The sequence below is a fragment of the Carettochelys insculpta genome, chromosome 16, assembly GCF_033958435.1.
Source record: "Carettochelys insculpta isolate YL-2023 chromosome 16, ASM3395843v1, whole genome shotgun sequence".
Lineage (NCBI taxonomy): Eukaryota > Metazoa > Chordata > Testudines > Carettochelyidae > Carettochelys > Carettochelys insculpta.
The window spans coordinates 36,998,798-37,014,323 of NC_134152.1; the positions used below are offsets into that span (position 1 = coordinate 36,998,798).

At 45.5% G+C, this 15,526-nt stretch overlaps 1 protein-coding gene across 2 annotated transcripts in view; it reads left to right on the forward strand.

Moving 5' to 3' along the window:
- Positions 1–15,526, forward strand: part of GRID2IP (Grid2 interacting protein) — an 80,757-nt gene that overhangs the window by 41,737 nt on the left and 23,494 nt on the right. For both annotated transcript variants that reach the window (XM_075011246.1, XM_075011247.1), the window contains exons 4-8: positions 2,070–2,321; positions 7,358–7,443; positions 7,737–7,806; positions 10,742–10,836; positions 13,728–13,911. In XM_075011246.1, the coding sequence (XP_074867347.1) occupies positions 2,070–2,321; positions 7,358–7,443; positions 7,737–7,806; positions 10,742–10,836; positions 13,728–13,911 (687 nt within the window). The remainder of the gene's footprint in view (positions 1–2,069; positions 2,322–7,357; positions 7,444–7,736; positions 7,807–10,741; positions 10,837–13,727; positions 13,912–15,526) is intronic.

Here is a 15,526-nt window from a genome sequence, read left to right on the forward strand (position 1 = left end):
CCTGCTAAAAGCAATGAGGCAGTGCACAGCAGGTGGTATGGTGCGCAGGTGGTTAGTGCTGGCAGAAGACACAGGCAGGAGAAGATGCACACTGATTCCACAGTCTCCACCTCCTTCGATTCCCTAGGTCACAACCTGACATTGCCCAGTGGAAAGGGACAGGGAGCGCTGCCTGGGAATATGTGATTCTGATTCAACCAAGGAGCATGGCACAAACTGTGGTCAGGCCAGGGGAACCAAAGTTTTATTGAGAGAATGGTTGCATCTGCGCTAACATTTATACTGACCCTGGCTCAATACACTTTTAATCCACCCTTGGAAGAAAGATTCCTGTAATTGCTCTGTAACATAGCCACAAAGCCCTGCCTGCCATGCAGAAAGAATTCAAATCTCCCTAGTGCTGTAAATGCAGGTCCCCAAAGGGAAACCAGTATCCTCAAACATAAAGTGACCTTTACAACCACAGAACTCAGATGGGCGTGGCTGCCAGGGTGACTTAGTGGCCCAAGCCATCTCTGCCCTTCTCCTGCCAAAGGAGAGCAGTTGGGTTCTGTACAGTTTACGGCATGTGGTTCTTTTACATGAAACTGGAAAAACCGAGATGTTGTCTCTCGTGCAAATACAGGAGTTCCTGGGGCACTTTTCGTAAGTGTCTGTGTTTGCTCTGATTTCTGCCACCAAAATTTGCCCCCTTTCCAGCAGAGGTGTGTTAGTTGCTTCCCTCCACCCCAGAGGTGGCTGCATTTTAATGGTGCTGTATGGATACAGTTTGGGTCGCGCTTTGGGATTCCTAAGGATTCAATATGCTGAAGAGACACAAATTGTTATAGAAGATCATTTTTCATTTTCTGTATATCAAATGCTGTTATTAATGTGATAGAGAAAGTGTGTGTTTAAAAGCTGCCTGGTTAGCATCTCTCTCCCTTCTGCCTTTCAGTTCTTGGTAATTTCTTTCTTCCTATCTAATAGTATTATTCTGGTATCCATCACCGTAATATCAGAGCATATTCCAATCATAAGAAAGATGACAAAGCTTTCTCTTCTACCCCCATCACCAAGAGGTAAGCTCCAATATAGAGTAGGAGTATTGATGTGTGGTAAGATACTATTGCAGGAAAGTTGGGTGAGGGGAAGTTGATATCAAAATGCTGGGAAGCAGATTGTCTCAATTAAAAACCAGTAAATACCTGGAGGCATTAGCTTGGCATCCTCGACATTCAGGGACATTAGTGTGGGGACGTATGTACACCTGAAGGTCAGTGATATAAGAATGTATGGAGGAAGGCAGATGATTTCATCCTGCTTTTGCAGTTAGATGTAGTTCCTATGAAATACCATCTGGCTGATCAACTTTAAAAATCCTTTTTGCTATGACACTCGCTGTAGAGCCAGGATACCTTATCTACACAGCCAAGGCCATAGCTGTTTCCAGATTCTGAAGGGAGAAAAATCACTGGAGTTATTTGCACCTAAGTAAACAGATCCTGTTGGTCTGCAGCAGAACAGACACAGCAGGGGCAAGACACTTCCTCCTTCATTCTCTGCTGTTTCGGAATTTACCTGGAGTGGTGCAAGTATTTAACTTGGGATTCAAATTGAATCTGTTCATTACCAGAAGAGAGGGACTGGCAGAGTCAGAGATTCAGAAATTGGACATATGGGGGCAGGTAACAGAGTTGTTTAAATACATCTCTGCTGGGAGAAATCCTTCTTGTTTTCACACCATTGCTCTCAAATTAGCACTGCTCTATAGAGGGTGGCATTTGAGCCTTTTCAGGATTGACTGGTGCTGTAAGGTGCGCAGAGTACTTTGGCACAGAATCCTACAAAAATATCCAGCAGGGGATGTAGCCAAAGACGCGATAATCATGCCCTGCCCACCAGGTGTGATCCTGTACTCTCACGTGAATTGCTGTTCAGAAGGCTGCTGAATCTATGGTTCAGGGAGGAATAGTGCCACAGGATGCCACTTTGAACTTTTCTGCAGGTGCCACTTACCCTACCACCGTGACTGGGACGCTACTGGCTTTGCTCCTCTTCTGATTTGCCTCCTCTGTCATGTTTGCCAGGATCTTCATCCCCAAGAAACACCGGCAGCGCTTTGATGAGGTGGTGTCCCAGAGCCTGATCAGCAAGCTCTGCCGGTCAAAGAGTGAGCACACCAACCGACTGAGGCGCAGCCGCAGTGAAGACCACCAGGAGCGGCTGCTAGTGTCAACCAGGGCAAGCTCGGTGCCTCGGAGTCATGAGGAAGTCAGCAAGGGTTTGCGGAAGACCACTTCTTTGATCACCAGCAGTGTGGGATGCGGAGCTGCCCGCAGGTAACACCCTTCCTTTCATCTTCAAATGCAAGCTGGTTGGTCTTTACTATAACAAAGCTCGGTTATTGTGAAGGAGCAGATGCACTTTTATGGGGAGAGGCATGGGGAAAAGGGAAGAGAGAAAAGGCTGGCCTTTGGTGAGTCATTGCAGGTGAATTTAGTATAAAAATGAGACTGAACTGTAGCCCTTTTGCAACCATCCCCCTTGAACTCTGAGAAAGTTGGACTCCACGCCCATCTGCTGGTAGGTCCTTTTATCTCAGCTGGTTTTCGGAAGCTTGTTTCAATGACTGGTAAAGAGGATGTGCTTTGTGAGGGTTGTAGAATTTTTTCATGCCCTGCCCAGGTCTGATGTCATGCAGGTCCCCGTCCAAGGCTGAAAGCACAGTGTTCAGTTTCTCAGAACCCATGCTGGATTGTCTGATTTCTGGGAGTCCTCAGCACCATCTGAGGGGGGCTGTAAGAACCCATAGCAGAAATTGGAGGAAGAGATGAAAGGTCTGTAACACCCATTTCCATGGCCCCAAACACCTCAAGGAACCTATATGAACCACCCCCAGTGACTAGCAGGACATGTGTTCTCTTCCCCTCCCTGCTGATCTCATTTCACACTTCACAAAAGAATGCTCTGGCCTCTTTTTTGTTGTTATCTCAGCTGGCGAATCCTCCTACAGGACTGACTGTAAAGCCATCCTGAGATGTGTAAATTGCTTATACGCCTACCAGTGTCTTACAGATTAGGCACAAACACAGAACAAATCCCTCTGCAAGCAGAATTCCTTGGGAATTGGGACCAGACCACAGACTCCCACACTTTTCTTGTAGTCCTGAGTCTCCCCTCTTGAGTTATTTGGACTCCTCTTTAGCTGTATTAGAGTGACTGGCTGTACCGCTGGTTGAGCAGGGCTGGATGGGACTCCCTCCAGAGCTTACGAATGCTATATACCTAAAGCATCCAGAAGTGTTTATTGATTAACACAAGCTACTGTCTCACTGAGTGCCAGTACCTAGGGGCCATGGCACTTACAGTTCTTGCCAGGCCAGAGTGAGGAACTGAGTTCAGATCCCAGGCTTGTGCTGATTCGCGGGAGTTGTGCCTTGGTAACACCAGAGTGCAAGGCCCATTCAGATCATTTAGCATTTTCCATCAAAACCTCTCACCTTCACCAAAAGCATGAAAAGTCCCATCTGGCCCTGTCCATCGGAGCCACAGGGTTAGGATTGTATAATTAGAGAGAGAGTATTACAAGCAGGGCAGAATGAGGGTGATACATTGGTGCCTTACAGATGGGGGATTATACACAAATTCTCTCTTGCTATTGCAGCCTTCTTGCATTTCACAGAATCAGCCAACTAGATTCTGCTCTGATTTCTACCAGGTGCAAATTCATGGAAGTCAGGGCAGAGTTTGGTGCACAGAAGCCAGATGTGGAACTAATCAAAATCAAAACTCCCTGCAGTCCATCTCCCTGGCAGTGCAGGACCAGTCCTTACATCAGGGTTTCTAGAGTTCTGTCCAGTCCAATTTTAAGTTCTTCAAGTAACAGAGCTTCCATCACTAACCTGAGACAATTCCACAGTCAAACAAACATCCTGAGGGGAAGATTTTTTTTTTAATGCTCACCCCAAATTTTCTTTGTTCAAATAGTCCTAGAATCACTTCAAGTAATTCTTCCTCCTCCATGGTGTTTGTACCATTCAGTGACTGTGTCTGCATTTCTGTGTGTTCAAAATGCAGTATTTCTGCCAAGCAGCACCTTTGTTCATTTGTCAATTAATTGCTTGGAAAGGAGTTTCCAAAGGACAGCAGGAGAGAGTGTTTGCACTCTCCTTTCAAGACTTGAGCAGCTTTTGCTGCCACTGGCTACCCTTCCTCTCTCCTTCGTCCCCCTGTCTGCTCGACGCCAGAGTGCTTATCTTAATACATGCTAAGCTTTAGCTTCCAGAGAGTTTTGATTGGTATTAAAGGCAGCCTTCTATGGCTCCAGAATACATGGCTCAGTCCTGTGCAGCCCAGGACCAGCACTTGCCTGTACTGTAAGTGCAGACAAAATATTTTCTTCCCTTCACTTTATTCAACTAATAATTCCATTCAATAACTAATTCATTCAAAGTTCAACCAACTGGGCACTGAAAAAGCAGAGAAGTTTGTTTTCCTCTTCAGTTGTATGGCTAAATACACTAGGTAAGAGAGGATGAGATTTATTAATTGTAAAATGTTGAAAGACATGGTGACCAGACGCCAGGGGAACCAACAGAATTGCTGGGCCCCAGAGTAAGTTGGAGCGTCCCAACTCTGTGTTCCTAGCAGGGGTGGGGCTTCAGGTAGAAGAGGTGGGGCTGGGGTCAGCCACTCCTCAGCACTGCCCAGATATCCCTGCACCTCTATCACAGCCAGCTGTGGGCAATGCCTGGGGGTCCAGTGGCAATTTTAAAAGATCCAGGTCAGTTGCCCCCTTTAAATGCCCCCCATCCCCATTGGTGGGCCTGTCAGAAACAATTAATTCAGTTCACTAACTGCAGATATTTTCTTAGTTTAAATCAGTTATTTTAATGTTCAAAACATGTTAATCCACTTTTGCTATTTTTATGTAACCAGAATATGTAAAATAGTTTTATTTAATTAAAGTTAATGCTGTTTATATGTCTTTTAAATTGAATTTGAATTTACATCAAATAGAATTGGGCACAAATTGCAATTAAAAAAATTAAGCATTTGGTAAATAAGAAATGCACCATTTACCGTTTTCTAACATAAAAATGTACAAAATTATCTGAATATACGTTGTTATATAACTGCTTAAATAAATGTGTAAAGATATAGGTGTATATTCTTGATTCGCAAAAAAAAAAAAAAAAGCACCAAATTTAGTGTAAAGGTTGCATTTAGTAGTTAATCAGTATGTTTTAATGGTTACCAACCATTGAAAAAAATGAACCTTTCTTTAGGCAAATGACTGAAAGCTACAAATGCAAAGCATAATTAAAAGTGATGATTTAAATCAAGATTTCTGATTGCTGATGTAAAGCAGGAGTAACCGCAGAGATTTAATCACTTTGATTTACATCATCTCCTGCCCCTATTTCATCAGCTGATTTGCCCTTGACTTCAATGGGAACAGGATTGGAAATGAGGCTCAACATTTTCCCAAGTGGCCATTGATTTGGTGAACCTTGATTTCTGGGTGCCCCAGTTGAGTCGAGGGTCACTCCAAGGGCAGGGGCCATACCATTTTAGACACGCTGTAAAACCAGCAGTGGCAGGGGACCTAGGATGATACACCCTGGTGTAAGGAGTGAGTGGGCAAGCTGTGTTGTTCACAGACAACTGAGAGTCTTCTAGAACTTTCTGGCTAGTTAGCTGAGGTATTTGCAGAGCACCAAGCACTGCAGAGTCCTTGCACTGGTCACTCACTGACTGCCTGACAATGGAGGAGAGGAGACCTTCAAGGTGCAGCTGGGAGAGTTCCTCTCCTGACTCCTTGCCTGCTCCATTGCCAGGGTCTCCCAGCTGTTGTCACTGTTTGTGCTCCCTCTCAGACTACCTGTTATTAAAATTTCCTTGGGCACTGCTGTCTCCTCCAGCTCAGACTACAGTTCCTTTTCCTCTCCAGCTTGATTTTCCGGTGCAGTTAGGGCTGGAGAGGGAGTGAACAGAGGTGAAAGTAAGTGGGCGTGCCCTGGAGGGGCAATTCCAGGAAATTCTGGCAGAGCTGTGGCAAAAGCCAGCAGGGAGCTACTGAAAGAGCTGAAAGGGACCTGGGTTGTGGTAGAGTGGGACCTGTCAGAAATGTTAAATATCAGAGAGGTAGCCGTGTTAGTCTGTAGCGTCGAGAACAGCAAGAAGTCTTGTGACACCTTATAGACTAACAGATATTTTGGAGCATAAGCTTTCGTGGGCAAAGACGCACTTCATGCATCTGATGAAGTGGGTCTTTGCCCACGAAAGCTGATGCTCCAAAATATCTGTTAGTCTATAAGGTGCCACAAGACTTCTTGTTCTTGAAGAAAATGTTGTTACTTTCATCCCTGGGAGTGAATGATTACGTGGGAGGTGAGGACTGGCCAATCAGGTGGTCTGCAGAGAGTCCAAGACATATTCCAGTTGGCCCTGCTTGGGGGTGGCATAGAGGTGTGGTGGAGAGAGAGTGTCGGAGACCCCTGTATCTTTCAGGTTCTTTGCACTATGAGGAAACATGTTTACCTAAGGGCACGGTAGGCGTTAGCAAGCATGGGGGATCCCAGAGTGATGTCAGTTCTATTACATTGCACTACCAGGATGGTTTAGCACTTCAGCAAACTCTGGTTCACACACTTAGGCAGCGGCTCAGGGTATGCCTACACTTCTCGGAGTCAGGATCCATCTTCCAGAGTTCGATTTGGTGCATCTGGTAAAGACACACAAAACTGATCTCTCTGGGCTTGGCAGTCAACTCCCTGTACTCCTCCTCTCGCAAGGAGAAAGGGAGGTTGGCAGGAGAAACGCTTCGGTTGATCTCCTTCAGTGAGGACAGACCTTACAGTCAACGGCAGATACATCGATTCTAGCTATGCAATTGCCATAGCCAGAATTATGTATCTTCAGTCGACTGCAAGGTCTAGTGTAGACCAAGACATAGTGAAACTTTTTTAAAAATTAGGCAGCAAGCATATAAGGCTCAGTAGCATTGTTCTGTATTTCACTGTAATGATTTTAACAGATTAAATAGCTTTATGTTTAATAAATAATCCTGCATTTAATATAAACAAAAAACTGATTGAAATAAAAACAGAATTTTGTTATTTAAAAAATGCATCAATTTTTATCCAGGCAGTGGTAGGGCAGTCAGAGGCGAAAAAGATCCTTTTGATGTACGGTGTCACAATCAGTGTAGGTGTTGACTATGTTGTGTGATCCTAGTTCAGTAACATTCTCATGCTTCTGACATCCCAAGCCAAAATGGTGCCATGATGGAGGAAGAGAATATAAAACAGGAACTGAATGCTTATTGGATTTTGATTTAATTCCTTGTTCTGTTTTGATTTTCCACCTGCAGAACTGTTCGAGTTTACAAAGGCAGCAAAAGCTTTGGCTTCACATTACGTGGACATGCCCCAGTGTGGATTGAGTCTGTTCTTCCTGGTAAGGAAACCTCATGTTACCAGGAGATCTAGTCTGAGTTGTTGCCAGAAACTTTATTTGTTTTTAGTACTTCAGCATAAACTCTTGTCTCTTTGATACCCCAGAATATCTTTATGAACAGGCCATTTCTAATGAAGGCATCCTTTCAACAGACCTAACTTCCCTCAAAGCAGAGATTCCATGTAACTGTACCCAAACCTCAATCTGTACTTTACATTGTTGGCAGCCTTCATGCACCCCATGCTAAAAGACCAGCATAACTAAACAACATTTTCATTTCCTCCCGTATTCAGGGAGCCCAGCTGAGAAGGCTGCTCTCAAACCTGGAGACAGAATCTTATTTCTCAATGGGCTGGATATGAGGTAAGATGTTGGCTGATAAACTCTGCAAAATGGTTCACATGGGGCTGCTTATTAGGCAGCAAGTTTAAAACAAACAAAAGGAAGTGTGTCTTCACACAACACAGTCAGCCTGTGGAACTCATTGCTGAGGCGGGGCATGTTGTGAAGTTCAAAACGAGAAGTTCAAAGAGGACAGGTCCATCAAAGTCTGTAAGGCAGGATAGTCAGAGATGCAATCTCATCCCTAGGCTGTCCCTAAATCTCTGGCTGCCAGAAGCTGGGACTGGATGGCCAGGGAGGTCTCCCTCCATAATTGCTCTGTCCTGCTTATTCCATCTGAAGCATCTGGCGCTGGCTCCTGTAGGGAGGCAGGATACTGGGCTAGATAAACCATTGGTGTGACCCAGTGTAGCTGTTCTGAGAACCCATCATAGTGTGCTCGTGTGTAAGGTGGACATGTGTGAGAGAGAGAATAACTAAGGCTGCAGTTCTGTCCTGAAGGCTGTGGAAGTCCTGGATGCTGTGACTTTCTGTAACGTCTGCAGCTGCAGCAGTTGGTGAAGCTGATCCCTAGGCTGCCGGAACAGTTGGCCCATAGCCAGCCCCTCTGGACACTGCTGGAGGGCCCCAGAGAGTTCCTGAAGAGCTGCCCCCACCACTGGAGCTGAGGTCCATAGAGTAGTGGGGCTCTAGGAGCAGAGGTTTAGGTGTCATGCGTATTTGTAATACAAGTCATGGACTGGCCCCATGACCGTTGAATTTTTGTTTATTGCCCTTGATCTGTCCATGACTTTTACTAAAAATACTCAGGACTCAGTCTTGGCTTGTGCCTGTATAAAGAATAGAGTTCTGTGCGGCAGTCCTGGCCTCACACGGACACTGCTGTTATTTGAATATTGTCATTTCTGGAAGATTAGCATTATAGACCCCGGTCTTCCATTCCCTTCGTTTATTTACAGTTCGTTCTGCCTGTAGCCATGCCTGGTGCATGAAATATAAATAGTATAAACCAATATAAATTGCTCTGAACCATGGCAATCCTGGCGCCTCTGAGTGAAATCAGAGTCCATTCAGTTCCATGAGTTAAATAATATGAAAGGGGCAAAGTACAAACCAGCTCAGGTATTACTCCTGGGATGGGATCCTGAGCACAGAACTACACAGATAGTTGTTATTTCCAACTAGAACTACTTTTCTTCAGCTACTGTTTGTGCAAATGAGAAAAAAATAGTTCAGTGCCACCAAATTTTCGCTCACTCTGCATCCTATTAACTTGATGACAGGGCTAAGTCTTATTGTAAGGTAAGCAGAAGTGAAGTATTTGAATAGTGTGCATGGTAAAGGAGTGATTAATATTTAAAGGTTGAACATCTAATGCTTCTTTGGCTAGTTCCTGAATTCTCAGTTTTCAGCTGATCCAGCATATTTTTCGCCGAAGCAGCATCCCCAGAAAATAGCTGAGGCCCATTTGTAGATTACCCTCCCATCGTGCATGTGGGCAAACAGTGTCTTGGGTCTGCTTGTATTTTAGCCAAAATGGTTGTACCGTCCCCAGGAGAAATCTGTTTTGCCCACACTTTGGGTCTTCTTTCCATGTAGAAGGAGAAGCGGGAAGAAAGGCTCTGTGAAAGTATACCATATTAGGCAGGGGGTGGGCAATAATTTTTGATGGGGTGCCACTCCAAGATTTTGGTAAGTGGTCAAGGGTTGAAGGGTCTGGGATGGAGGCTGGGTGCAGAAGGGAACTCGGGGGTAGGGGACTGTGGTGCAGGAGAAGGTGTGGGGTCTGGGCAGGAGTTTGTGTGAAGGAGGGGGTGGTGACTTGGGGCAGGGGTAGGGGTGCAGGGTCTAGGAGGGGTATGGGTGTGGGAGAGGATTCTGGTCTGGGGGAGGGGTGTCGGAGTGGTGCAGGGTTGGTGGTGGGAGGGGGGTGAAGAGGGTACAGAGGATTTAGGAGGTAACCTGAAACTGGGGATTAGGTGCAGGATCTGGGAAGGAGGCTGGGTGCAGGAGAGGATTGTGGCCTGGGAGAGGAGTGCTGGAGGGGTTGCAGGGTGTGGGAGGGAGTTGGGGTGCAAGAGAGGGTGGGGTGCCAGAAATACACTCTGGCTATGAGGTGCTTACCGAAGCAGCTCCTGGCCAGCAGCACTCGCAGGCAGGCTTCCCTCCTTGCCAGCAGCTCCAGCACACTGGCTGTTCCATGTGGCAATCTGTGCTGGGGAGAGGGCTTCACATGCTGCCCTGCCCCCCCACCAACATCTCTCAGATCTTATTGACTGGGAACTAAGCTCTACCCCCTCTGCAGCCACGGGGCTGGCTCTGGGCCAGATTAAAAGGTTTGATGGGCCGGATCCAGCCCCTAGGGTGGTATCTTGCCCACTCCTATATTAGACAGAAGGATGAGTTAAGGCACCTCTCAGCATGGACTGCAGAAATGCCCAATCATTGGCCATGACGGAGTCCTTGACTCCCTCCATGTACGTGCTGTGTAGTTGTTCTACTCTGCAGGCCCAGCTGAGAACATTTCACAAAAGCACCTCAGTAAGATCCACTGCTTTTCACAAGCCAGGTTCTACTCCTCATGGAATCGATGTAAGATGAACAAAATTTGCTCCTACAGCTCTAATAAAAAGTTGCAGCCCAGGGAGACGACAGCTAGACTACCATATTCGACCTCGATCTGAGCAACGTATGGAGTTTATAGTCTCTGTGCTAGAGATGAAGGTAGCTGTGTGATCTTCTCTATTTTACTCTGGGGATGCAGCCTTCAAACTCCTACCGTTGAGCTCTTGTCTGGGTGTCCCTCCCAGACGGGCTATGTTCCTGATAGAAGAGTCCTACTTTTCCATGGATCCTTTTCATCCTTGGGAGACTTCAGATATACCGTGTCACAGAAGGTGAGTGCAATGCACTCTGACAGTGTTATTTATGTTGTTCTCTTTTTCTGGCTCTGCAGGAATTGCTCCCATGATAAGGTGGTATCCATGCTTCAGGGCAGTGGGGCCATGCCTACCTTGGTTGTGGAAGAAGGGATGGTCCGTTTGCCAGTTGGTAAGATTGCTAAAGAGAAATGTACAACAGGCAGACAGAACTGAAAACCTAGAGTTCGCTCTTGAAATTTCCATGTCAGTGGGGAGAGCTGAGGGTGGCATGGCGGTGACTTTTCTGCAGATTCACTGAGCCTTGGGGAGGAATCTGCCAGGTTTCTCCTAAGCTTCCCATCCAACTTTGCATATTGGCCTGAGCCTGACTCTGCTCCCTTTAGAATGACCTGTGTTCAGAACCTGTGGTGTGTGTATGCCTAACTGAACACAACACCTCTGCATATGTAATTTAGTACAGATGATTTAATGTAACGTGGCTGTTTATGAATATTGGATCTTATGTAACTTGTTGGTGAGACTGTAGAAGAGCCAGCGAACCTATGGGGCAAATTCTAGAGTTTCACCAGAACAACTCCGTTGACTTCAGTGCAGCTGAGCAGAGAGCGTGGCTCACAGTGTCTAGGTGATGGACGATGAACTGCACTGAAAAATGGGGAGCAGGGATGGGAGGTAGTAATTACAGAGTGCGCCAAAGTGCTGCCCTCTAAATGCCTGTGTGGCCGCTGCTGATGTGAATGAAAAGATGGAAACTAGTTCTCTTTCCAACGTGAGTAGTACAGTGACATGATCTGGGTATGTTTCAGTCCATGCCAGCAGCATGTACTTGGGCCGGGTAGAGCACAGCACTGCAGTGTACCCCGCCACTATCTGTACTTCTGTGCTGTATTGACCAACCCCAAGTCATTTCCTAAGCCAAGTAAGGGCGGGCTTGTCCATGTTTTATTGGAATGCTGCCAAGGAACACCGAGCCCCAGGCAGTACTGTTGGGATTCCATGAATGGCATTCTTTCCTTTCCCTCACCATTGAATCCATCTAGAGCCCAGCGTCTGGGGCTCTGTGCTGCTGAAGATGCTGTCTTTTGGATGAGAAGGAAAACTGGAATTCTGGGTATTTAATAATAACATCTACTTCACACACATTTTGTATCAGTAGATCCCAATGCATTTTACAGTCTGGATTAGATTTATCTTCCCAGCATGCTGGTGAGGAAGGGCAGTGCTATTATCTCCATTGTACAGACGGGGAACTGAGGCACAAAGAGGCTATGTGGCTTATCTTTGTTGTACAAGTCACGTAGTCCAGGAAGTCTGTGGCAGAGCCGTGAATTGAACCTGGAATGCCTACACCAGTGCGCTAACCACTGGACCATCTGTCCTCAATAAAAAAAGAAAGTGTATAGTCTTTTGTTGTGATGTCTTGCCAAATGCCTACTTGTCTTGCAGCCCTAAATGCCCTCTCTAGGTTCTATTGGATATAATTGCCTTTTTTTCTGGTCTCAAATTATTGTGCAGCATTGTTGTGTGCTGTTAAAAGGTGCAGTGTTCCACTCCAGAGGGGGCTGTATGTCAGTGGCAGGAGCAATGCAGCATGACTGTGGCAAAGTAATTTGACCTCTTTGTGCCTTCACAGAGCTAAGGGTAATGTTTGAATAATATTACACTCAGAGAAGGTGTTCTGACAACTAAATCATTAATGTTTGAAAAGTGCTTTGAGATTCTCACCAGAAGGGCAGTGGTTCTCAGCCTGGGGTCCCTGGATTCCTGGGAATCCACAAGGGAGTCCATGAAAAAAATAAAAGCTAAACAAAAATGATCATAGAAAAAGAGTTTTAAATAAACTGCAAAGTTGCAGTTGATTATTATTTTAAATTGAACATATTCCAATAATATTATTAATTACTGTCCAGAATTCTATGTTGTGGCACCTTTGTGTGACTAGAGTTGGCTTTGATGGCTTTGATGCAAATGGTTTGGGGTGAATGTTTGGGGGACCTTACTAGTGAAAATGATGGGAACAACTGCTCTATAGAAAGAGAAAGTATATGACTTTGTGTATGTTTGCTGTAAAATGTTACATTTGCTGTGCTGTTCTTTAAAAGAATCCTTTGCTTTAGAAAACGTGACCCATGAGGGGACATACATCACACCCAAAAGAGCCAAGAAATGTCTAAACGTCGTTTGTAGTGATTAATTTTCAGGCCTATTGGAACAATAGCTGCTCCATCATAATTTAGTCTGTTGATATTGGGTCAGCACATTTTGAGAATGGCAAAGGCAATGAGAAGCTTGAGTATCTTCTCCTGAGGACATAAAGCACCCTGTTCACCAGTTGCTGTTCAGTAGCTGTCAATTAATCTGTTAGGTTTATTTTGAGACAAAGATGCACATCTCCTCTCTCACACATTCCATGTAATATTGGCCTCAATGAGTTTCCATTCAGGAGTCACTTTCTCGGTGCTACCTTGCTGCTCTGGCCTTTTTAGTGTCCTTCCTTCTGATAAAAACAGAACACAGAGTCCAAGATACCTGAGAAATGGAAGTTCTAGGTATACAGGAATCAGTGATACAAACCTTGAGGCAGTCTTTGAAGTCTGTTCAGGCAAGACTCCACCTGAAGCTAATGGGAGTTAGCCTGAGAGTAGGTAAAAGTGAGACAGTTAAAGAAATGGGAATAGAAGGTTTTGAGGATTGTCAGATGCAGCTTTAAGGCTATGCATCTTTATTTTCTTGGTTTGTTTTAATGTCTAGGGACCCTTCAACCTTGATAGTTTGTTACTTCTCCAAAAGAAAAAAATCTCTGTAGGGACATAGGGATGGGTGTTGGTGGACTTGAGTCCTTCTTGTCTTTTCACAGCCGACTTGGGTGAAATCATTCCTAGCTCTTTAAATCTCTTTTTAGGCTCCCCCTCTTTATGCTGGAGAGCAGCTTTCCTTGGAGTTACCATGGATGAAACTGGATTCAGATGCAGGCTTCCTAAACCTGATGCTAAGATTCTGTGTTACCTCCTGTTCTTTAGTCATATGATGATCACTTTCCTTTGTGCCCATGTGCTGCAGATTCTGAGTCTGTTGACTCCCCAAACCCCACCTCAGCCCTCACCTCTCTGCAGTGGGTGGCAGAGATACTTCCCTCTAACATCAAGATCCAAGGAAGGACCTTCAATCAACAGCTGGAACATCTGTTGACACCACCTGAGCGCTACGTCATCTGCAAAGCACTAGAAGGCTTCTTCCAGCATCGGTACCTTGTTAAATGCTATGTTCATTTAGTTGGTGGGGATGGTGATATTGTTGTCCCAGGTTACACTCTGCTTCTTGAATCAAAGCCCTCAGCCTTGGTAGTGAAGCAGACTTTGGCTTTACTGACCATTTCAGCATTGCCTGGATACCTGCACTGTACTGATTTTGGAGAGTAAGGACTTAATCCTGTAAGATGCTGAACCCACTGGCCCCAGTGGCAGTTGAAGTCACTCAGCACCTTGCAGCATCAAGCCCTAAACCCTCTTCTTTCCCATCATACCTGGCCCCAGAGTAAACCTGGGATGGAATCTTTGAATTGTTGTAAGACCTGGTCAGGGATCTAGAAGGGATGTTCCTAGAATACTACAAAAGTCTCAACTGAGAGTTCCTTCTTTTCTTGACTGTGTTCACCAAGTATCCATGGGGCCCAGTATCATAGTGACCATTGCTCTGGATAAGTAGATGTGGCCATCGCTCCCTTGCTGAAATATTTAAGCAGCAGCTAGGAAAGGATGCTGGAAGGCAGCCCGAGGTGCACTTTCCCTTCTCAAAAATGCTGAGCTTCAACAGGGGTACTGATCTGTATTCCATGCATAGCCTTTAGAGAAAGCATTGAGGTATCAGGGTAGGAAGCCCCATCTGGTCAGCTCCCTAGCCCTGTGAGGGATCAGGAAACCATCCTATTACCTTTTGAAGTTCACCCATAATTGCCCCTTAATCCGTTGTAAACAACCTTGTTCTTTCTGTGGAGCTAGGGTCTCTGGCTGTCAGGACAGACCCTGCGCGAACAGCGTGTCCTGTTCTTACAGTCAGCCCCTTTGATTTAATTTCCATTGTTTTTTGTTCCTCCCTCTTGCTCCTTACAGCATTTTGGCTGCTGTGTTCCATTGGCCTTAGCACAAGAATGCATCCCGCTGGCAAACTTTTCTTCCTGTAATTGAACACGTCCTCTTTCCCCTACTGCAGGTCTTGAAACTGATCTTATGGAGGCCTTGAGAGCTTCAATAATGCACTTGTTTTCTACCTTTGACCCTTAACCTTTTTTATACAAAAGCCATCATCAGGCCTGACATTTTGGTACTAGGAGTGATATTGTCCTCAGATGGGCTGCTCAGGGCCATCTTTCTAAGACCCCTGGCATTCATTGGGAAAAGCAGCCTGGCTTACCCTCCCACTTCCACCAGGTATTAGTTACTATGGCAGGCTTTCAAGTGTAAAGGCCAATGCCAAATTCAGAGCTCTACCTGGAGTTAGGCAAACTCCCACTGATTTCACTGGGACCTTAGCCTACGTAGGACTGAGTATAAATGCGGCAGGGAGCTGATGGATGCATGATTGCATGGGGAGTTCTTTGGAGGATGAAGGTAGCAGTATAAGCTACAAAATAAAAAAATGCACTGATAACAGGACTTTTATAGCACTTCTTCATTTCTCCTTCAGCTTCAGAGCGCAGTGCTGCACACACTAAAATCAAAACAAAAAGCAGTCAAGTGAAGTGGGTCTGTCCCACGAAAGCTCACCTAATAAACTATTTTGCTAGTCTTTAAAGTGCTACTTGACTGCTTTTTGTTTTGATAGTGTATAGACTAGCACGGCTTACTCTCTGTTACTAAAAT